Source organism: Symphalangus syndactylus, chromosome 15, assembly GCF_028878055.3.
Source record: "Symphalangus syndactylus isolate Jambi chromosome 15, NHGRI_mSymSyn1-v2.1_pri, whole genome shotgun sequence".
NCBI lineage: Eukaryota > Metazoa > Chordata > Mammalia > Primates > Hylobatidae > Symphalangus > Symphalangus syndactylus.
In genome coordinates this window covers 82,375,848-82,400,072 of record NC_072437.2, presented here as the reverse complement: position 1 = coordinate 82,400,072, position 24,225 = coordinate 82,375,848, and the positions used below count along the sequence as shown (strand labels likewise).

Genomic DNA, 24,225 nt, shown 5'->3' with positions numbered 1-24,225 from the left:
ATTCTCATGCCTCAAACTCCCGAGTAGCTGGGACTACAGGCACGTGCCACCACACCCGGCTAATTTTTTATATTTTTAGTCGAGAGGGGGTTGCCCCGTTTTGGCCAGGCCTGTCTTGAACTCCTGAGCTCAGGCATCCGCCCGCCTCGGCCTCCCAAAGTGTTGGGATTACAGGCATGAGCCACCGCGCCCGGCCAGGTAGTGCAGTTTTAAATGTCATTGTTAGTCATAAGGAAGGTGACATATGAGCGAAGACTTCAGGGAGGTGAGGGATCACAGCCATGCATACTACTGGGAGAATAGGGGTACAGGGGTACAGGCAGAAGGAACTGCAAGTGCAAAGGTCTTGAGGCTTAGAAGCTATACATGAGAATGGGAACCAGTGTGGCTACAGAGAACTGAGTCTGGAGTATAATTGTAGAAGATGGGGGAAGAGAATAAGACCTGGTATGTCTTTGTAGATCGTGAGACTTTGACTTTTACTGTTGTGAGGTGGGTAGTACAGGGGATTGACATGATCTGATTTATGTTTTAAGAGGATTAATGTGTCTGTTGGTGGGAACTGACTGAAAGGGAAACCGGTTAGGAAGCTATTGTAGTTACTTTTCTAAACAAGAGATATTGGAGACTTGGACCAGAGTGAGGCCCAAGGGATGGTGAGAAGTAGTCGGATTCTAGATCTAGGGATACCTTGGAGCTCTTGTGGGTTCAGTTACAGACCACTGCAGTAAAGCAAGTCACACAATTTTTTTTTTTTTTTGGTTTTCCAGTGCATGTAGAAGTTATGTTTTCCTGTAGATAATATAGGGCAAAAAAGTTATTTTTACATTATACCATAGTCTAGTAAGTGTGCAATACCATTATGTCTTAAAAAACAACTTACATACCTTGATTAAAAAATACTTTAGGCTGAGCAGGGTAGCTCACACCTATAATCTCGGCACTTTATTTATTTATTTTTTTTAATTTGTTGAGACAGACTCTCTGTTGCTCAGGCTGGAGTGCAATGGCGCGATCTTGGCTCACTGCAACCTCCACCTCCCAGGTTGAGGTGATTCTCCGGCCTCAGCCTCCCGAGTAGCTGGTATTACAGGTGCCTGCCACTACGCCTGGCTAATTTTTGTATTTTTAGTAGAGACGAGGTTTCACCATGTTGGCCAGGCTGATCTCGAACTCCTAACGTCAAGTGATCCGCCCTCCTTGGCCTCTGAAAGTGCTGGGATTACAGGCGTGAGCCACTGTACCCAGCCTAATCTCAGCATTTTGAGAGGCAGAGGCAAGAGGATTGCTTGAGCCCAGGAGTCTGAGACGTGCCTGGGCAACAAAGTGAGACCCCCGACTACAAAAAAAATAAAATTAGCCAGGCATGGTGGCATGCCTGTGGTCCTAGATGCATGGGAGGCTGAGGCAGGAGGATTCCTTGAGCCCAGGAAGTCGAGGCTACTTTATCAACTAAGTTTATATAATATTATAAATCCTTTGTTGTCATTTCAATAGGTTTCACAGCATCTTCACCAGGAGTAGATTCCTTCTCAAAAAAGCACTTTCTTTCCTCATCCATAAGAAGCCACTCCTCATCCATTAAAGTTTTACCGTGAGATTGCAGCAAATCAGTCACATCTTGTGGCTCCACTTCTTTTTTTTTTTGAGGCAGAGTCTCGCTCTGTTGCCCAGGCTGGAGTGCAGTGGCGCTATCTTGCCTCATTGCAAGCTCCGCCTCCCAGGTTCACGCCATTCTCCTCCCTCAGCCTCCCTAGTAGCTGGGACTACAGGCGCCCACTACCACGCCCGGCTGATTTTTTTGTATTTTTAGTAGAGATGGGGTTTCACCATGTTAGCCAGGATGGTCTCGATTGCCTGACCTCGTGATCCACCCACCTCAGCCTCCCAAAGTGTTGAGATTATAGGCATGAGCCACTGCGCCTGGCCTCTCCACTTCTAATTCTAGTTCTGTTGCTGTTTCTACTCCATCTGAGGTGACTTCCTCCACTGAAGTCTTGAACTCCTCAAAATCATCTATGAAGGTTGGAATTTCTTCTTTCAAACTCCTGTTAATGTTGATCTTTTGACCTCCTTCCATAAATCATGAATGTTCTTAATGGTATCTCGAATAGTGAATCAAAACCTCCTTTCTAGAAGGTTTTTAATCTACTTTGCTCAGATCCATTGGAGGAATCACTATCTATGAATCACTGTGGATTTCTTTCAAGAACTTTTCAGCCAGACGTGATGGCTCACAACTGTAATCCCAGCACTTCAGGAGGCCAGAGCAGGAGGATACCTTGAACCCAGGAGTTTGAGGCTGCAATGAGCTATGACTGCACCTTTATATTCCAGCCTGGCTGACAGAGTGAGACCCTTTCTCAGTAGTTGCATTCACAACTTGGCTAGCCGTTTGGCACAAGAGGCCTGGCTTTTGGCTTGTATCAGTTTTCAACATGTCTTCCTCACTAAGCTTAATCATTTCTGACTTTCTTTTTTTTTTTTTTTTTGAGACGGAGTCTTGCTCTGTTGCCCAGGCTGGAGTGCAGTGGCGCAGTCTCGGCTCACTGCAAGCTCCGCCTCCCGGGTTCACGCCATTCTCCTGCCTCAGCCTCTCCGAGTAGCTGGGACTACAGGCGCCCGCCACCACGCCCGGCTAATTTTTTGTATTTTTAGTAGAGATGGGGTTTCACTGTGGTCTCGATCTCCTGACCTCGTGATCTGCCCACCTCGGCCTCCCAAAGTGCTGGGATTACAAGCGTGAGCCACTGCGCCCAGCCTCATTTCTGGCTTTCGATTTAAAATGAGAGACATGCGACTCTTCCTTTTGCTTGAACACTTAGAGGCCATGATAGGGTTATTAATTGGCCTACTTTTGAATATTGTGTCTCAGAGGATAGGGAGGCCTGAGGAGAGGGAGAGGAGAACCACCGGTTGGTAGAGCAGTTAGAACATACACAGCATTTATAAAGTTCACCATCTCATATGGCCATGATTCATGGTGTCTCAAAACAATTACAGCAGTAACATCAAAGATCACTGATCACAGATCAGCATAACAGATGTAATAAAAATGAAAAAGTTTGAAATATTTCGAGAATCGCCAAAATGTGACACAGAGACAGCACATTGTTGTTGGAAAAATGGTGCTGATAGACCTGCTTGATGTAGGGTTGCCACAGACCCTTAGCTTGCAAAAAGCTGTGTAAAACGAAGTGCAGTGAAATGAGGTGTGCTTTTATACCTTAAAGGTGATTTACTGCATGATTTACTGAAAAACAAGATATATGGGATGCAAGATAAAGAGGAGAGAAGGATAATTTAAAGTTTTTTTGCCAAACAATTGGAAGGATGGAGTTGCTATTAACTGAGATAGGTAACAATGTGGATGGTGCAGATTTGGAAGGAAGTCCAGGAATTAAAGTTGGAATACATTTGTGTCAGGTAGAGATATTGAATAGGCTTTTAGCTATTAGTCTGTACTTTCAGGGGAGATTTGTGGCTGGAGCTACAAATTTGGGTGTTGACACCATACAGATCATATTTCAAGCTGCAAGATTGTTCACTTAAAACCATTCTCCAACTTTGCATAAAATTCAATTCTGCGTTAAACTGAATCCAAACAATTAGTGTTTTGTTTATTTTTATTTTATTTATTTATTTTTTTAAATAGAGTCTCTCTCTATCACCCAGAGACTCTATTTTTTAAATAGAGTCTCTGTCACCCAGTGTCACCATCTTGGCTCACTGCAAGCTCCACCTCCTGGGTTCAAGGGATCCTTCTGCCTCAGCCTCCTGAGTAGCTGGGACTACAGGCACGCACTACCACGCCTGGCTAATTTTTTATATTTTTGGTAGAGACTGGGTTTCACCATGTTGGTCAGGCTGGTCTCGAGCTCCTGACCTCAAGTGATCTGCCTGCCTTGGCCTCCCAAAGCACTGGGAATACAGGAATGAGCCATCACACCTGGCCCAAACAGTTAGTGTTTATTGTATAGCAGATGCTGATAATACAGACTTGGCTAAGTCAGATGAGATATGTTCATAAGTATGAATCAAAATACAGTGTGACTGATGATAGAGGCATATAATAGCTGATTTCAGAATGTAGAGGAAACTGGGAAAAGCTTTTGGAAGAAGTGTCTTAGGAGATTTATAGAATTTGGGAAGAGATGTTTCCTAGGTAGAGAAAGAGGTGTCAGTACAAGGCAAGTTCTGGAGATTGCAGGGTTCTGGTATGACTGAAGCAGAGTATGTGAAAGGTATGGGGGAAGGGTAGGGTAAGAAAATAAATTAGAATCTCATGGAAGGTCTCTAGGAAGCTGTCTTAGTCCCTATTGTGCTGCCATAACAGAGTATGACCTGCTGGGTAATATATAATGAACAGAAATTTATTTGGCTCATAGTTCTGGAGGTTAAGTCCAAGATCAAGGGGCTGCTGAGGACCTTCTTGCTGCTGCATTGTGACATCAAGAAAGGCATCACATGGTGAGAGAGAGTGAGAGAAGGTCAAACTCATCCTTTATTATTATTACTTTTTGAGACAGGGTCTTGCCCAGGCTGGAGTGCAGTTGCACATATATGGCTCACTGCAGCCTCAACCTGCTGGGCTCAAGTGATTCTCCCATCTCAGCCTCACAAGTAGCTGGGACTATAGGCACACACCACCAAGCTTGGCTAATTTTTGTATTTTTTGTAGAGACAGAGTTTTGCCAGGCTGCTCAGGTTGATCTCAAACTCCTGGGCTCAAGTGGTCGGCCTGCCTTGGCCTCCCAAAGTGTTGGAATTATAGACATCATGCCAGCCCCTCCCTCAACTTTTTTTTTTTTTTTTTGAGACGGGGGAGCCGGGTGCGGTGGCTCACGCCTGTAATCCCAGCACTTTGGGAGGCCGAGGCAGGTGGATCACTTGAGGTCAGGAGTTGAGCCTGGCCAACATAGTGAAACCCTGTCTCTACTAAAAAATACAAAAATTACCTGAGTGTGGTGGCACATGCCTGTAATCCCAGCTACTTGGGAGGCTGAGGCAGGAGAATCGCTTGAACCTAGGAAGCAGAGGTTGCAGTGAGCCAAGATTGTGCTACTGCACTTTAGGCTGGGCAACAGGAGTGAAACTCCGTCTCCCCCGCCAAAAATAAATGAATAAATAAATAAGAGACAGGGTCAGCTGGGCATGGTGGCTCACGCCTGTAGTCCCAGGACTTTGGGAGGCTGAGGCAGGCAGATCGGTTGAGCCCAGGAGTGTGAGATCAGCCTGGGCAACATAGTGAGACCCCATCTCTATAAAAAGAATAATTTTTTAAAAAGAGACAGAGACAGGGTCTTGTGCTATTGCCGAGGCTGGAGTGTAGTGGCATGATCATAGCTTACTGCAGCCTCAAACTCCTGAGCTCAAGTGATCCTCCCACCTCAGCCTCCACAGTAGCTAGGACTACAGGTACATGCCATCATGCCAAGCTAATTTTTAAATTTTTTTGTAGAGATGCGTTCATGTGAGGTTACCTAGGCTGGTCCTGAACTCCTGGCCTTGAGCAGTCCTCCTGCCTCAGCCTCCCAAAGTGCTAGGATTATAGGCATGAGCCACCACACCTGGCCCATATGCAAATTTTGGAGCCAAGTTGTGACAGGATTGAAGAATTTTTTTTTTTTTTTTTTTGGTGTCAGTATGCAAGGTTTGTTGGAAGAGGGGGCTTAGGAACTGGAAGACAATATAAGAGTAATCTGGTGGAAGATCAGAATTTCTGACTTGGGGCATGGTAATAAGAATGGAAAAGTGCAGTGGGATTTGAGAGGAGATATATTTCACAAGGTTCTGTTTTCCTGGTGTGAAATGGATGCTGAAGGAGCAGTGTTGGGGATTTTACTGATTACATTTCTAATATTTGAAATAACAGGAATTTCATCAGGTTAGGTTGTCCATTTCTGCACTTTGATGCCTAAAGTTTCTGTGGACATATAATCACACCAGTCTTTCTTTGTTTGAAAAATAGTCATTTGGTAGACTAATCTTCATCTTTATTATTTTGTTTGAACTACTATTCTTCCTAGAAGGGTAGTTTACTAGTGTTTTTACTGAAATATTTGTAACATGCTATAGTAGGTAAAATTTAATTATAATTTAAATGTTGCAAACATTTATGGATCTTTTTTTTTTTTTTAGTTAAAAATTCTTATTATCCACGAAAGTATGATGACTTCAGCTTACCTCCCAGTAGGAAGCAGAAAAAAAAGGTATTTGAAAGATGTTCTTGAATTTGACCCCTTGCTCCCTATGTTAATGTTTCATATCTTGCATTTCTGTCATAACTGTCTTCAGTGTTTTGCTTCCATTATTGACACAGTGGAGCCTTGCTATAAAAAGGAATTTTATGGTTAAACATGAATATAGCAAATTGGGATTCAAAAATAATATTTACCTAAATTTTTTTTCTTTTCTGTGGTTTTAAAAATAGATATATATTTGATACTTTTATCTTATTTTTTTTTGAGATGGAGTTTCACTCTGTCGCCCAGGCTGGAGTGCAGTGGTATGATCTTGGCTCACCGCAACCTCCACCTCCTGGGTTCAAGCAGTTCTCCTGCCTCAGCCTCCCAGAGTAGCTGGGACTGCAGGCGTGCACCACCACACCTGGCTAATTTTTGTAGTTTTAGTAGGGTTGGGGTTTTACTATGTTGGCCAGGCTGGTCTCGAACTCCTGACCTCAAGTGATCTGCCCACCTCCGCTTCCCAAAGTGCTGGGATTACAGGCGTGAGCCACCATGCCTGGCCATATAGTTGATACTTGAACAACGCAACAGTTAGGGGTGCAGTCAAAAGGTTGTGTGTAACTTTTGACTCCTCTAAAACTTAACTACTAATGGCCTACTGTTGACTGGAAGTTTTACCAATAACATAAATAGTCCGTTAATATATAAATAGAATGGTGTCCACATATATTTTATACTTTCATGACATACTTAACTTTTTTTTTTGATATTTCTAAGGCTATGTGGTTTATCTGTGAGTTTTTCCAAATTGTCACAAATCTCCAAAAAAGTTTTCCAATATATTTATTGAAAAAAATCCTTTTATAAGTGGACCCTTGCAGTTCAAACCTGTGTTGTTCAAGGGTCAGCTGTAGTTATTTTTTTCTAAAAGATGAGCTGCTGTTTTTATTCTATTTATTTTCAGATCATTTCATCATATTCTGTACTGAGTCTTAATTAGATAACCAATTTGCAATCTGCTCATAATTTATATTAGCACTCTTTGGATTTACAATTATGCCTGGGTTTCACTAATATATATATATATATATATTTTTTTTTTTTTTTTGAGACGGAGTCTTGCTCTGTCGCCCAGGCTGGAGTGCAGTGGCGCAATCTCGGCTCACTGCAAGCTCCGCCTACCGGGTTCACGCCATTCTCCTGCCTCAGCCTCTCCGAGTAGCTGGGACTACAGGCGCCCGCCACCACGCCCGGCTAATTTTTTGTATTTTTGGTAGAGACGGGGTTTCACCGTGGTCTGGATCTCCTGACCTCGTGATTCGCCCGCCTCGGCCTCCCAAAGTGCTGGGATTACAAGCGTGAGCTACCGTGCCCGGCCTCACTAATATATTTGTTAAAAACAAAATGAAAGAAAGAAATAGAGTAATCTCTTCATTGGAAATATACTCACAAGCTTCTCCCACATGAAAGGGTTATTGGAAACATCAAAGTGTGTATTACTACAAAGATAGTTATGTTTTTATTATTGATTAGAGATTTTTCACCAAAAGCCTAATTCCTCTCTGTTTTTGTTTGCAGAAAAGAAAGGAACCAGTTTTTCACTTTTTTTGTGATACCTGTGATCGTGGTTTTAAAAATCAAGAAAAGTATGACAAACACATGTCTGAACATACAAAAGTAGGTTTTCTTAGTTGTCCTGAAACTGATGTAGCAAAGTGGCCTTCTTCTATCTGTATATTTGGTAGAAATTCCAAGCTTGTTTTCCTTTAAAGTTTATAGTTTCCATAGAAGTATAGTTAGACAACTTGACAGATAGGGGCAGTGACCCTGGGGTTTGAAAGTGGGGATCCCACTGCTTCAGGGACGAGGTAAGGTGGTAGCAAAAAAGGGTGCTCTGGCGGCTTTTTGTATGTGTGTACCTCTACTGCTTGGGAAGAGGCTGTCCTCCCCTCTAGTTACCTTGTGCATCTTGATGAGTTCTTTCCCCTTTAAGTCTGCCCTTGACCATTAAACCATACTGTGTAATGTGGCCATGCCTATCACCCTCAAAGGCTGGTCCACACCTTGTCAGGTACTATCTAGAAAACTTTAACCAAAATGTTTAAAAGGTTAAAAAGGAAGCCTTTGGTTTTGAAAGGTTCTTTTTCTGTTTTTGGGAATGCCCCTCAACTTTAGGAATTAAGAACTTTTCACAGGTTTATTGATGTATGCCTTTGTTCAAATGGAGAAGTAAATAAGATATATTATTGTGCCATGTACTCTGAGAATGTCATTCCTTTGCCTAAAGGCAGCCCTGTTTTAGAGTCATTTTTGTATGCAGAGATAATACTATATAGATGGGATAACTATGTAATACAGCCAGAATATGTCTGTGTATGTATAGTGGGGTAAATTTAACATGGAAAACATTTATTAAATAGTTTTTTTTTCTTTTAAAAACTCATAGTGCCCTGAAGTAGATTGCTCTTTTACTGCACACGAGAAGATTGTCCAGTTCCATTGGAGAAATGTAAGTTCTGTTTTTTTATCCTATTTTTAAATACATGCTCTTTTTATTGATCTGTTATCTTCACAACTGTTCATTATATACCTAATAATAGGTAACACTAATGGAGTGCTTTGTAAGGATTTTGACATCATTTATTCAACTTTTTCCTCACAAACAACTATGGTTGTTTATATTGGCCCCATTTAAAATATTTTTAAAAATGAATTGCCCAAGGCCTGAGAATTGATTCTTGGACCTCAGTTTCTTGACTCCAGATTGTATACTGCTTTACTACACCATGCTGCTACAGATTGTCACGTCTACTCATATCTTTAGTGGCCTCTCTAGGTTTTGATTGGTAAGTCATTCATTTGGGTGTTCAGTGTCGTTGGAGAGAATGGGTGACATATCTACTTTGTAATCAAAAATTATGTTACCCCTTTTCCCTCTATTAATAGCACTAATTAAATACATGATAGATTCTTCTTCTTCCTTTAAAGGAAAAGTTATAATACAGATAGATACAACCTGCTTACTTAGTTTTAAAATTGTATCCAACGTAAGTTTACTTGTAGAAACAAAGTCTCCAAATTAGTCAAAAGCATATGATGTTGCCTCCTGATGTTCAGCAGGCTTTTTCCCCCTAGATGCATGCTCCTGGCATGAAGAAGATCAAGTTAGACACTCCAGAGGAAATTGCACGGTGGAGGGAAGAAAGAAGGAAGTGAGTAGAGTTCAGAACTGGTGAAATAACTATTTTACTCTGACAAGGCTTATTAATGTAGTTAAATTCATTGAATTCCCTTAGAATGTTGGAACTAGGGAACAGGACCGTAAGGCATATTATATAAGACTATTATTGAATGTAGTTTTAGGAAGACCTAATAAGAACTCTTCATTTAAGTAGCAAATTGCTCTCCGGGGGGGGCTACTGCATGTCACCTGTTATATGTTCAGTGGTTGTGGCAATAATGGGTGGGTACTCTTACCAAAAAGTGTATTATACAGAAGTGTATTATCACAGAACAGTACATCTGGCACATCACCACCCATGTCAGTGGATTTAAACTGAAACCTTAAACTAAGGTGAGCTAAGTACAAATGTAACCTGTTGCTCACAAGAGTTTGAAGTATCTTTCTTGATCTTTAAGGATAGTTCTTCTTGTTTTCATGCCAGGCTTACGTCTAAATAAGATATACAGGTGCTAAGAATAAGAGATACAGGTGCTTGTTCTTAACAATGAGAAGATCAGGAATTCATTCCTATAATTAAAGAAATTTGAGCATCACCATGTAACTTGTGGTTTTACACTTACTAAGGAAGAAAGTTTAGTTGATGTTTAGCTGTAATATACTTAAAATTCCACTAGGGCACTGTTATACTGCCTTCTCAGAAAAGACTAGAACACTTCATCCTCAAGCAGAAGACTATGCAGAACTACTGTAATGATCAGTTGCACTTTTAAAGTCAACTGCTCTTTTCCTGGAATTAAAAAATGAAGAGAGCCTGGGATGAAAACAAGAAGAACTATCCTTAAAGGTCAAGAAAGATACTTCAGACTCTTATGAGCAGCAGGTTACATTTGTACTTGGCTCACCTTAGTTTAAGGTTCAGTTTAAATCCACTGTCATGGGTGGTGATGTGCCAGATGTACTCTTCTGTGAAAAAGTTAAATGCTGCCCTTTAAGGCTTTAGAGGTAATTCTGAGGGAGACCAGCAGAAGCACGAAGATGCAGAACTAACTGAGAATAAATATAATTCAACAAAAGTGTATCAGGTATTAATACTATGTGCAAAGGAAAGAGTTGGATAAGGGTGAAGGGACAATTAGAGAAATTCAATTTTTTTGTAACTAGGCTGGAGTACAGTGGCGCAATCTCAGCTCACTGCAACCTCCACCTCCTGGGTTCAAGTGATTCTCCTGTCTCAGCCTCCCAAGTAGCTGGGATAACAGGCGTGCGCCCCTACACCTGGCTAATTTTTGTATTTTTAGTGGAGATGGGGTTTCACCATGTTGGCCAGGCTGGTCTCGAACTTCTGACCTCAAGTGATCTCCCTGTCTTGGCCTCCCAAAGTGCTGGGATTACAGGCGTGAGCCACCACACCCAGCTGAGGAATTCAATTTTTAAACAAGTCGGGTCCAACCAGTCAACGGGGACTTGTATAGCATTTCAAGTGCATCTGTGGCTAACAAATGAAGGAATCTAGGCCACCTGTAGTAGAGTATATTAGAATGCCTTTTTCCTTTGATCTCTTTGGCAAAATCTTACTTATCTTCTAGGCCTGTTTTAAAGGTTGCCTGACTTACCACTCTCTCCTTACTTTTCACTTTCTCTATGTCAGTGCTACCAGAGTGCCAGTCTATAACAAAAGAGCTTGTACCAGAATGTAAATCAGTATATTACTTCCTTTATTGATAAGAAAAAATGAAAAAATATCAGCTGAACTAAATATCATGTTTAGTGACGTAGTTGATTTCTACTCTGGTGTGTGTGGATTGGCTGGCTGCCAGTCCCTGAAACACACTACTCTAAAGCATTATTTACTACCTCCTTTGCAAATACATAGCTTGTTTATACAACCATAGTACGTTTGTCACATTACATTGTAGTTGGCCCTGTTCTTGTACATCTTTGATTTTGCTGTGCTTTGCACAGTGCCTAGAATTTAGTATGTGAGAAATACATATTTGTTGACTGAAGTACTTTAATAGTGTAGTGTGGGAATACTTAACCTTGGCAGTGATAAGGGAGCCTTACCCAATTGCAAGGTCAAACTTAGAAGTTGAAGGAGTGTGGACCATGCTGTGGTTTAAATGTGTCCCCCAAAAGTTCATTTGTTGGAAACTTTGTCCCCAGTGTGGCAGTGTCGAGAGGTGGGAACGTTTGGGAGGTGATTGGGTCATGAAGGCAGAACCCTCATAAATGGATTAATTCATTCATGGATCGGTGGATTAATGGATTAAAGGAGTAGTGAATTATCAAGGGAGTGGGCTTGTTATCATCAGAGTGAGTCAATTATAAAGATCAGTTTGCCTGTCTCCTCTGAGCCCCCTTGCCCCTCTGCTGCCTTGGGCCTCTACGGAGAGTTCCCACCCAGCCTCCAAAACTGTAAGAAATAAATTTCTTTTCTTTATAAATTATCCAATCTTATGATGTATTCAGTTATAGCAACATAAAATGGACTGAGACCATGAAGTAGTTTGATATAGGAATTTTGAAGCACAGTATCTGAGGTTCCTTGGCTTCTGTAGGTAGCTTCTTTATAGATAGAAGGTTTTCTCCTCATGACACCACTCCCCAAGTAGCTGGACTTTTTAAAAAATGTTTTGTTTAACCTGCACATTGTGCACATGTACCCTAAAACCCTAAAGTATAATTAAAAAAAAAAAAAATGTTTTGTTTGTTCTGCTTGTTTCTTTTCTATCTGTTGGTTGTTTCTTCTTCCTCCTCCTCTTGTTGTTGTTGTTTTTCTTCTTTCTCTTCTTCCTCTTCCTCTTCCTCCTCCTCCTCCTCCCCTTCACCTTCACCTCCTCCTCCTCCTTCTCCTCCTCCTCCTTCTCCTCCTCCTCCTTCTCCTCCTCCTTTCTTCTCCTTCCTTCTTTCTTCTTCATTTTTTGCATAGAGCAGTAATCAAACAAGAAGTTAACTCCACTTCCTTTCTGATATGTACATTATAAAGAGCTGATGATGATGGTATGGAAGATTGTATCCTGCTGGATGGGATGGAAATGGCCTAACTGCTAAGACACTAGGTTTTTTCCCCCTACTGCTGAGCCTGGACTTTGATCAGTTAGAGGTTGGTTCAACTCATTGGTGTCAGTCCCTTTTATAAATGTTTAATTCTCTGGAGGGGAATGGTAGCGGTTACTAGTCAGCATTGATTGTAAAGCAACTTAAAAGTTATCTAACTAAACTGTTAAATTTCTGAAGCTTTGAGTTTACTGAAGGGCATAGGGAAGGTCTGAAGTGACTCCCTGATTTGCCAACTTTGGTTCTTCTATCTTGTGGTTGTATAAATTAAATCATTTAAACTGGGAAATGTGGAACCGCTATTAAATTAATGGTAACCAACTTTACTCTTTTCTACGATGTCTATAGCACTTTCACTCTCCCACTATCCTCTGCTATTCCCTCGCTCAGCATATAAGAGGAAGGGGACTTCATCTAGTCTGGAAGATTAGGGTGTTTCATGACAAAGGCAGGGGTAGCTGAATTCAGAACTAACTAGGAAAAGATAAGGGGAGGCAGGGATTAGTGGTCAGACAGAGGTTAGCATGTTTAAGGAACTGTGAGTATAGGTAAGAGAAAATAGAAGCTTTACAAAGATGGCAGTTGTGGGGATGGAGAGAACTAGGTAGATGTAGAACATTTGGGAGGTGAAAATGGGCAGTGTTTGGGGATTAAATGATTGTGAGGTTGAAGAGGAGAGAGGTTTTAGGAGACTTCCAGGTTTCTAGGCTGAGCACCTCTATGAAAGGGGGTTCCTATTACTGAGGCGGGGAACACTGGAAGAGGATGGGGTTTGGAGGTATTGGGTTGGACATTGTTGAGTCTGAGGAGATCCTGAGGCATCTATTTGAAGATGTTGTGTAGGCACTGGGACTTGGACCAGACTAGACTGGAGATAGTCTTTTGAGTCATGAAACTGGGAATATGGAAGAGATTCCCCACAGAGACAGGGTAGAGTGAAAAGAGAAGGTAGCCTCATATTGAACCTTGATCCCTTCCAACATCTGAAGGTCTAATAGAGAATAAAATCCAACAAGCCTGCTGAGTGGGAACCAGAGAGGTAGAAGAAAACTTCCTCTGGAAGCCGGTGGAGGGGAAAATTTTGAGAAGGAAGATATGGTTAGCAGTGCAGATTACAATGGAAAGGTCAAATAAAACAAAAACAAAAAGTGAGTGATGTTGTGACATATACAGGGCCTCCTTGATGAGGATTCCAGATGATTACTCCTTGGCCCTTCTCCTTTGAGCTCTGTGCCATCTGTCTTCAATTCTCACGCCCTCCCCAGGGATTGATTGCCTTTGTCACTTGCCGTTGGCATGTTAGATGCTGCAGTGGAATTGTGTATATTTTGAATTCATTCAGTACCTTTTCACTTTCAGGTTTCTAACGGCCAAGCCTGAGCAACCAAGTGATACCCTGTATCTACAAAAATAAAAAATTAGCCAGGTGCAGTGGTGGGCAGCTGTAGTCCAAGCCGCTCAGGAGACTGAGGCAGGAAGATCCCTTGAGCCCAGGAGTTTGAGGTTGCAGTGGGCTATGATCATGCCACTGCGCTGCGGCTTCGGTAACAGAGCGAGACCTTGTCTCAAAAAAACAAAACAAAATAAATTTCCAGTGCCCTTCACCTTCATGCGGTTTTAGCCACTTACTTTCATGGCCACATCCTGGATTCTAAAGTTGGACATACTCCTCTTTCCATCCGTCCGGCTCACTGTCACCTCTACCAGGGCTTGGAATAGTTGAGGCTTCCATCCACTTTACCTTGTTTTTCTTTCATCTTCCTCCTTCCTTCACTTCCCTTCCCAGCCTAGTTCACTTCAGCTGCTCTAGTCGATATCTCAGCTTCCTTCTTCCGTCATCCTCTATTGCACTCGTCTGGCAAAATCCCAGCTCTGGCTCAGTTGCTACATACTGTTCAAGAAAACCACACAATTGAAATGTAGTCTGCAAGTGAACACTTGGCAGTGCTATCTGACTTAAGGAGTTGACTTGACCAAAGAGAAGTTTAGGGTATTTTCTTTGTATTTGTTGTTTTGTGGTGCAAAATTAGATGTTCAATATGCATATGTCTCTTAGTTATGTAGATGACTGTGTAGTGTAAAATTTAAAAGTTTGTTAAACTGATTTTATTTTTAATCGGCTAAAATGCCCGTGAAAATAAAACTCCATAGAACTGGCAACCAGAATCCTATAATGTGGGCTTAACTTGTCTTTTCTGGTTATTTCCACATTATTTGCTTATAGGGGCTTTTTGTCTCAGTCAAACTTGTTATTTATCATATCTCATACCAGGTTTGTGAACTTCCGCCCGTTTAGTTTTGTTCATGGTGCCGCTTCTAGAAGATCTTACCTTCTCCATCTTTAAAGTTCTGCTCATTGCTCTTAGCTCATAAGTCATGTTTGAGCTATATCTTTGTTGTTTTTAGAGAAATTAGGCAGAAATGTTTTGATATGATTAATAATTATGCTTGGAAATTATAGTGTAACTAATAGTACTTAAACTGCTGTGGTTTTGAACATTAAATTCTCACTACATAGGGTAGACCATCACCGGGACAAACCAAATACATGCATATTTTAAAGTATTAATGGCTTTTCCCTACACGAGTGTGAACTATGCCCCCTTGTGGTTTTGTGAACAAATGATTAAAGGAAAAAATTTCCACTGGCTACAGAAACTTGAGGAATGTTAATATTTGAAGATGGAAACTAGCTTAGGCAGCATGTATTTATATAAAGTTCCTGGTAGAAGACTAGTTTGGTTTTCTAATGTTAGCAAGAAATCTCACCAACCTTTCAATATATGTTAACAGACATTTTGCTTATCTTTGAATAACTTCTTGACAATAGTTTAGTTTGCAAATTAGAGGTAAACATTCAGTATTTGAAAGGACAGAGATTTTGCTATATGTGGCTGAGTTCACCAAAAACAGACACAAGTAACTTCTTGCCTTTAGGGTTCTCACTGTAGTGTGAAATGAATAAATATACATGAGGTGGCCATAAGACCACAAGTAACTGAAGCATTAATTTTAGCTATGTAGGGATAATCCTGACTGGTCAAGGGATATTTGAGTTTTTGGAGGGGAGGGGCGTCAATTTGTTTTTCAAGACTTCCTATAAGAGGTGATGTGCCTCCCTTCCCCAATTTATCTTAATGTATATTGTACATATAGTGAAATTCACCCTTTTTAGTGGATAGTTCTGACAAATATATACTGTCTTATAAATACCACCAGAATCAAGATATAGAACAGTGTTTCTTCACCTGGAAAAATTGCCTTATGCCCTGATGGCAGCCTCCCCTCCACCCACTGGCAACCACTGATTTATTTTTTGTTCTTATATTCATACTTTTGCAGAAACATCACATAAATGGAATCAAACAGTATGTGGCATTTTTAGTCTGACTCACTTATTTTTAGTCTGCATTTGAGAGTTATCCATGTTGTTGCATGTAGCAGTTGTTTGTTTTTTATTGCTGAGTATTACTCTTTTCCATTGTATGGATGTATCTCAGTTTGTTTATCCATTCTCAGTTGTGTGTTGTTTCCAGTATTTAGCCTTTATATAAAGTCTTCATAAACATTCATGTGTAGGGTTTTGTTTTGAATATAGGGTTTTATTTGGCTTGGATAAATATCCAGGAGTGGGATTGGTTGGTCATGTGGTAAGCATATGTTTAACTTTATGAGAAACTGCCAAACTGTTTAGGAGGATAGTTTTAAATCAAGATATGCCTATTTGAGCATGGAAAGTATTCAGATAAAAGGAGATGGTAGAGTGCAGTGGTGCTTGCATCAGCTAGTCATGCTCTAGGAAATGGAATGGCAACCTTACTACCATGGCTTAGTGCAAAGAGGTGTCGTTTTCCCAAGGTTAAAAAAAAAAAATCCAGGGCTGCTGTTGCTTCATGACGGTACCATGGACGTAGGGTGTCTCTCGTTGCACTGGAGTAGGTGGCTCTCCTCTTGTCTGTCACCAGAATGTTCTTGCATATGCAAATATTAAGCCACAGAATAGGCAGAAAGAAGAGAAAAAGACAAAAGGTACATGTAGCCTAGTTTCCCCCCTTTTCATTGGGAAAACAGTAGCTTTGTTTTTAGTTCCAACCAGGAGATAATTTATATGGATCTCATTGGCTAGAAGTGGGCTGCTTGACCACCTTCGGTGGCAGTGGAGTTGATGGGATGGATGCCCGAAACAAAATTGTTAAAGAATGGGGGAGAATAGGCAATTAGCAGTGTTTGCTTTAGTTCTTGGTGGCACAGTGGAATTTCAAAACTATAAGTGAATTTTGGAAGCAGCTCTGTCCTTCTGAATAAAGGATTGGCTTGAGCAAGCGTTTAATAGGCTTGTTGGTGACTCTTTTTATGTAGGACAGGTGGGGGCTGAGGGGATAGAGTTTAGCTCTGGTTTCCAGAGATATGCTATGACAGCAGGCAGAAGTGCCTTGGAAGAGGAATGGGCAAAATCTGTTGAGGGAATAAGTGAGGTTATAGGTTTGTGAAATTTAGAGGTGTTTAAAGAGAATGAGGAAATGAGGTGAAGATGGCAATTTTGGATGAAGTTATTTGTACCTGTGATGTTGCTTTGTTTAGTAAGTGCTCTGAAAATTCTCTGGGCACTGGCTGAGTTCATCTGAGGTTCTTCCATAGTTTGTTTCTCAGGTTCTTGCTCTTTAACATATTCTGAAGAGTTCATATATATTTTTTCTGTATGTATATTTTATTAGAGGATATGGGAAATACTGCTCTTCTTTTGGTTTGTTTGATGGATTTCTCAAAAATATACAAATACTATCCCCACTAGCAATTTTTTAAAAACCTATTATGGGCCGGGCATGGTGGCTCACACCTGTAATCCCAGCACTTTGGGAGGCCAAGGCGGGCGGATCACTTGGGGTCAGGAGTTCGAGACCAGCCTGGCCAACATGGCGAAACCCTGTCTCTACTAAAAATACAAAAATTAGCTGGGCATCATGGCACGCACCTGTAATCCCAGATACTTGGGAGGCTGAGGCAGGAGAACTGCTTGAACCCGGGAGGCAAAGGTTGCAGTGAGCCAAGATCGCGCCGCTGTACTCCAGCTTGGGCAACAGAGTGAGACTGTCTCAATAAAAAAACAACAAACAAAAAAAACCTGTTACAAAAATATACTTACTTTCTACATTCCTGTCATTCTCAATTTTTAAAAAATATTACTTGAACTCCTAAAAAGAGGAAGTTCCACACTGGTGTGACAGAATAGTCCTTATTTCATGAATTTAATCTTTGTGTGATAGCTACATTCTTTCTGATGAAGCCACTATATTCTTTGACGTGCAGGAAAAATAAGGTCTTTATGTAGTTGCTCTACTAGGAAAACTTGTGAAAGATTTCACAGAATAAGAATTTTAAAGCTTAAAGAAAACTGAAGGTTTGATTGGCATATGGCTTCCTTATCTTTGACAAAAGTACATCTTTGTCTTCTACATCTCTGTATTTTTCAGGTTAGTCAGACTCAGAGGTACCGAGTGTATTTAATTTAATAACTTTTAAGGCTTTCCACTAATAACCTTTCCCCTACCTCCCCCAAAAAGCCACCAAAAAAAATGATTTTTTCTTAATTCCTGTCCTATGCAGTACCAATGCTGTATGATTTGGCTTTAGGGAAAATGAGTGGTAGACGTTTGTTTCCAAAACCTTGCTTTTATTATAGAAACAGTGGAACATTTTTCACAGCAGACTGGGAGTCCACTAGGTGGAGTAGTTTTACAATTTATTTCAACGCTTACTGTGGCTTTGAGGAAATCCTTTTGTTTCCCTGGTTCATGCAGAATTCCAACACAGGAGATCTGCTCCTACAGAATGCTATATCTTTTTGATGTTCAGAAAGAAATAAAAGTACAATAGTGTAGCTTGTGTGGAAGCAGCTGTGGTTCAATGACAGTGGGAAGAGTAACTGTGTTTTATAGAACAGGCAGAGGGGAAAAGCCAATATATGGGTTGTGATTTGAGCATGAGGAAAAAAATTGGAGAGAATAATGTGACCAGAATGGTCTGTGCTAAGATAGTGGTCAGCACAGTTTGCCCATGTGTTGGCTCTGTAGTGGTTAAAGATTGTCACTGGAGGCATAAGGTATAGGCAATGGGGAAGGTGAAGAAGAGGTAAAAAATGAAAGAAGAGAGGAAGGAAAAGAGCATAGTTTCAGGACCATTTCCTCTTAGTGAACTGAGGAAAGATAGAAGTACAGGTAGAAAATGATGTTAGTAGATAAAAATATAGAAAAACCAACTGTGAAAATTTCCCTTGTCACGGTCTTTATAACTTCATATTATCCATTCTCTAACAGGAGATATTGGACTAAGCTTTACATGTATGTAACTGCAATATAAGACATAATTTATATTTTTTTCAATAGTCTTTGGATTTGTTATTTCTTGTACTTTAGGAACCTGAACTCCTTCATCAGAACTCCTTCTTTTTCGTTATTCATTTATCTCAGCTTCATGTTGGTGGAGTGGGGCTTCCTACTGTTGTTTGTGTGTGTAATTAGGTCTTGTGTTTCTGATTTTTCTTTTTTGGGATAATTTGCTTTCTAGCAACCATTTTTCCCTCTAGTTTTAAATATCTGGATTCTGTGTAAATAAGAATGTAAAAATTTTGGAAGAGGATTTTACTGATTTCAGCACCAAGAAAAATAAAATCTTACAACTTTTTAAAACTCTAATCTTACTTTTAGGAAAGTGATACTTAATTTTAGGAAGACAAGTTTCCTTACCTTTAGGAACATGATACTGCACTCTGCCCGAAAGAGAAAATTAGCTGTTTTGAAAGGCTTCCATCAAAGGAGTTTCTACACATCACATCTTTGGTGATTCACTTAGGGAACTCTTTCTTATATCTTACCTAAAATCCACTTGCTATAACAAGTTTAAATTCTTTACCAATGAAAAGGAGTTACGTAGCATCTGCTCTCTAGTACGTAGTACACTGTAGTGCCAAATTTTATCATGTAACATATCGCCCAACATGGTAAGAGTCTGCAATACTCTGCAAAAATGTTGAAGAAACTTAAGTAATAAGTAAATTTGAGAATTGTGGAGGGTGCTGAGTAGCTGTGAGTTACGTGTCTCACCACTGTGAGGCCTGTGAAAGTCATCACTGTTTTTCTCATTTCTACTTCTGCATATTCTCTTCAGTTTGAGAACAACTGGACCATCCTCTCTGTAAAACTATTTTTATTGTCGCTTCTCATCTTCTTTTAAAGGCTGCAAATAGTTCCTTTCATCTTTCTTTGGAGGTTTTATTTTTCATCCTATTAATCATCTTTGAGTCTCTTCTGAATCCCTTCCAAGTCTTTTTTTTTTTTTTCTCAGTGTTCCTTTAGTTTAGAAGTACAGAACTGGACACAGTGCCCTGAGAGTATCTGACTGCTTTTGAGTATCCTGGAGGAAGATTTCACACTCGTGCAAGTGCCAGAGTCTACTTCATATAACCTTAGATTATGTTTGCTTTCTAAAAATGTAGTCATGTATTGCTTGCTGACTGTCAGATTTTTGTCTCCTATGACCTTGATCTTTTCCTTTTATGTTTATTTATAGTTTGTACATTAATCATCTTTTTTTTTATGGAGTCTATTTTTCTTGACTGGGTATATATTGCTTCACACTGTCCTCATTGAAATTCATTGAGTTTTTCTCTGATTACTTAACCATTCACCCAGTGTCATTTCCATTCCTGTCTTTCAGTATGGCCCACCCATAGGCTTTATATATTGTCTGTGCTATTCAAGTCAGTAATGCAAATGTTAAAAAAGAAGGCAGAAGGTAGAGAAGTGTCCTAGAAGCAATGGCAGAACACATTGGTTGATGTTTCTCCAAACTTACTCTGATCAGCAGCCATACGGGGTAGTAGAGAGCTGTGTTCCCTTCCTTCTGTGTTTTTTATACTCCTAGAATCTATTACCCTCATCCTGAAAGTTTGGTGTCTGCATCTCCACACAGCTGTGCAGAGAAACAAAGAAAGCAATTCATCTTGCACACTTCTGTCGGATTTCATCTTAATCACTGCTTTGTACATATCTCTCCCTGTTTATAACTTTCTGTGGCTCTCTATCACCTGCTGAATTAAAATATAAACTTTCTAGTTTGGTATTCAAGACACATTTTGGCCTGAGTCTCCCTTTCTAGTCTGATTGCCTATAACTGTGTTTCATACCACATTAACTACTTGTCATTCTCCAGATAACTCTTTCATTTTTTTTTTTTTTTTTTTTTTTTTTTTTTTGTGAGACAGAGTCTTTCTCTGTCGCCCAGGCTGGAGTGCAGTGGCGCGATCTCAGCTCACTGCAACCTCCGCCTCCTGGGTTCAAGCAATTCTCCTGTCTCAGCCTCCTGAGTAGCTGGGATTACAGGCATCCGCCACCACGCCCAGCTAATTTTTTGTATTTTTAATAGGATGGGGTTTCACTGTGTTGGCCAGGCTGGTCTCGAACTCCTGACCTCCCAAAGTGCTGGGATTACAGGCGTGAGCCACCACACCCGGCCTGTTTCACTTTCTGAAGTCTTGGTTTGTTTGCATTGTTTGGCCTACTTGACACACTCTGATTTCTGTTACCATTTAAGACCAATTTCTTTCATTTCTTTTCTTTATGGATTTTTCCAATTAGATATAGTCTTTCCATTCCATCCCCACCCCCCAATCTTTATACCCTCTTGGGTACTTTTGTCTTATGTTATCACTATTTGTGTGCTTTTCTTATCTTCCTGTAGTATTTATTTTTATTTATTTATTTATTTATTTATTTATTTATTTATTTTTTGAGAGGGAGTCTTGCTCTGTCACCCAGGCTGGAGTGCAGTGGCACGATCTCAGGTCACTGCAACCTCCACCTCCTGGTTTCAAGAGATTCTCCTGCCTCAGCCTCCCAAGTAGCTGCGATTACAGGCGCCTGCCACCACACTTGGCTAATTTTTGTATTTTAGTAGAGATGGTATTTCACTACACAGGTCAAGCTGGTCTCGAACTCCTGACCTCTAATGATCTGCCCACCTCAGCCTCCCAAAATGCTGGGATTACAGGCGTGAGCCACCGTGTATATTTTTTGAGAGCTGTCTCCTCCTCATCTTGGTAACTTCGATATACTTAGCATGTGTTTGCATAAGAAATTGAATAGATTTGGCCGGGCATGATGGTTCACGCCTGTAATCCCAGCATTTGGGGAGGCTGAGGCAGGTGGATCACCTGAGGTCAGGAGTTCAAGCCAGTTTGGCCAACATGGTGAAAACCCATCTCTACAAAAAATACAAAAATTAGCCGGGTGTGATGGCAGGTGTCTGTAATCCCAGCTACTTGGGAGGCTGAGGCAGGAGAATTGCTTGAACCCGGGAGGCCGAGGTTGCAGTGAGCTGAGATCACGCCATTGCACTCCAGCCTGGGTGACAGAGCGAGACTCCGACTCAAAAATAAATAAATAAATAAGAAAGAAATAAAAGGTAATGTCTAGAATAAATTGAATAGACTTACAAATTTTTTTTTACAGTATTTATAGGTACATGCCATATAGGTGAATTAGATCAGTTTGAGCACATTGTATGATATATTTGATTTAAATTCCAGTGTACACTTACCTAGTTGCAGACTGCTGGCAAAGTTTGTGGATCAGCAGGTGGTCCACACTTTGAGTAACATTGTTATAAGTACTTTTTTCCCTCTTAAAAAATTGTAGAAGCAGTTAAAGGTTTATAATTTGCTGTGTTAGTTGTTAAACAAAATTGCTAAATTCAGCAATTGCTTGATTGCTTATTTAAAGTTGTACTCTAAAAACCCTATTATAATTAACTTTTATTATTTTCTAGAAACTATCCAACTCTGGCCAATATTGAAAGGAAGAAGAAGTTAAAACTTGAAAAGGAAAAGAGAGGAGCAGTATTGACAACAACACAATATGGGTAAGTTTCTTATGCTTATGAATAATGAAAAGGAGCACAAAACAAAATCTTAAAACCCTTATGTACTCAATTCTGAAATCTTTGCTTTTGTAACTTATTTACTTAAAAAGATAAATTTATTTATTTTTATTTTTATTTATTTATTTTTTTGAGACGGAGTCTCACTCTGTTGCCCAGGCTGGAGTGCAGTGGTGCCATCTCGGCTCATTGCAAGCTCCACCTCCCGGGTTTGCGCCATTCTCCTGCCTTAGCCTTCCGAGTAGCTGGGACTACAGGCGTGTGCCACCATGCCCAGCTAATTTTTGTATTTTTAGTGGAGATGGGGTTTCACCATGTTGGCCAGGATAGTCTCAATCTCTTGACCTCGTGATCTGCCCACCTTGGCCTCCCAAAGTGATGGGATTACCGCACCTGGCCCCATGCCTGGTAACTTTTGATTGGATACTTGACACTGGAAATTTTACATTATTGGGTGCTGTATTAGTCCATTTTCATGGTGCTGATAAAGACATACCCGAGACTGGGCAGTTTACAAAAGAAAGAGGTTTAACTGGACTTAACAGTTCCACGTGGCTGGGGAAGCCTCACAATTGTGGAGGAAGGCAAGGAGGGGCAAGTCATATCTTCTATGGATGGCAGCAGGCAGAGAGAGGAGAGCTTGTGCAGGGAAACTCCCCTTTTTAAAACCATCAGATCTCATGAGACTCATTCACTCACTATCACAAGAACAACTCAGGAGAGACCCATTCCCATATTTCAGTCACCTCCCACCTGGTTCCTCCCATGACATGTGGGATTGTGGGAGTTACAATTCAAGTTGAGATTTGGGTGGGGACACAGCCAAACCACACCAGGTGCTGTATATTTTTTGTGTTTCTATAAATGTTCTTGAACTTTTTTCTGGGAACACACCTGAGTTACTTAGAAACAGTTTGATCCTTCTGGATCTTGCTTTTAAGATTTGTTAGATGAAACCAGAGCAGTGTTTAGTCTGAAACTAACTACTCACTACTGATGTAAGATCTTACTGGGTATCTTACCCCATGCCCTGTGAAATATGAGGTACAAACAGGCCCTAGTTATGACTCCGAGTGAAGATGAGGTGCTGTTAACTCTGATCCTTTTGGGTGGTTTTTTTTCCCCAATCTTGGGTAGTTTCCTGACAAATACATGCCAATCAGTCTTCTGTTAAATAGTCCAGGGTAAATCCTCTGCAAATCTCTAGAGTTCTCTCTCTCTCTGTAGTTTTTTCCTCTCAGGTACGTCCTGAAGCTCTAGATGTCTTGCTCTCTCTGGTGTCTCAACTCCAGTTCCTCAACTCAGGGATTCTGCCAGGTCCCATCTGGATTCCTCTTCTCTGCGGTCCGGAAACTCTTTAAGGCTGTAAGCAAGGGCAGTTTCAGGGTTCACTATTCATTTATTTTCTGTCTTTCAGGGCTCACTGCTCTTGTTGCTTGATGCCCTGTGTCATAGAGACTGTTGTTTATTCATTTTGGCTAGTTTTTTGGTTATTTCAGGTAGGAGGATAAATTCAGTCCCTGTTACTTTATTTTGGCCAGAAACAGAAGTTCTTAATGGTAGGCCGGGCGCGGTGGCTCACGCCTGTAATCCCAGCACTTTGGGAGGCCGAGGCAGGCGGATCATGAGGTCAGGAGATCGAGACCATCCTGGCTAACACGGTGAAACCCTGTCTCTATTAAAAATACAAAAAATCAGCCGGGCGAGGTGGCGGGTGCCTGTAGTCCCCGCTACATGGGAGGCTGAGGCAGGAGAATGGCGTGAACCCCGGGGGGTGGAGCCTGCAGTGAGCCGAGATCGCGCCACTGCACTCCAGCCTGGGTGAAAGAGCGAGACTTCTCAAAAAAAAAAAAAAAAGAAGTT

The 24,225-nt window shown here is 40.8% G+C and overlaps 1 protein-coding gene across 2 annotated transcripts in view; it reads left to right on the top strand.

Annotated features, from left to right (window-relative positions):
- The window catches only part of NUFIP1 (nuclear FMR1 interacting protein 1), a 50,877-nt gene that overhangs the window by 1,237 nt on the left and 25,415 nt on the right, over positions 1–24,225 (top strand). For both annotated transcript variants that reach the window (XR_010116018.1, XM_055245264.2), the window contains exons 2-6: positions 6,142–6,212; positions 7,767–7,865; positions 8,635–8,697; positions 9,324–9,400; positions 22,252–22,344. Coding sequence is in view for 1 of the 2 variants with exons in the window: in XM_055245264.2 (XP_055101239.1) it covers positions 6,142–6,212; positions 7,767–7,865; positions 8,635–8,697; positions 9,324–9,400; positions 22,252–22,344 (403 nt within the window). In the remaining variant the exon portion in view is untranslated. The remainder of the gene's footprint in view (positions 1–6,141; positions 6,213–7,766; positions 7,866–8,634; positions 8,698–9,323; positions 9,401–22,251; positions 22,345–24,225) is intronic.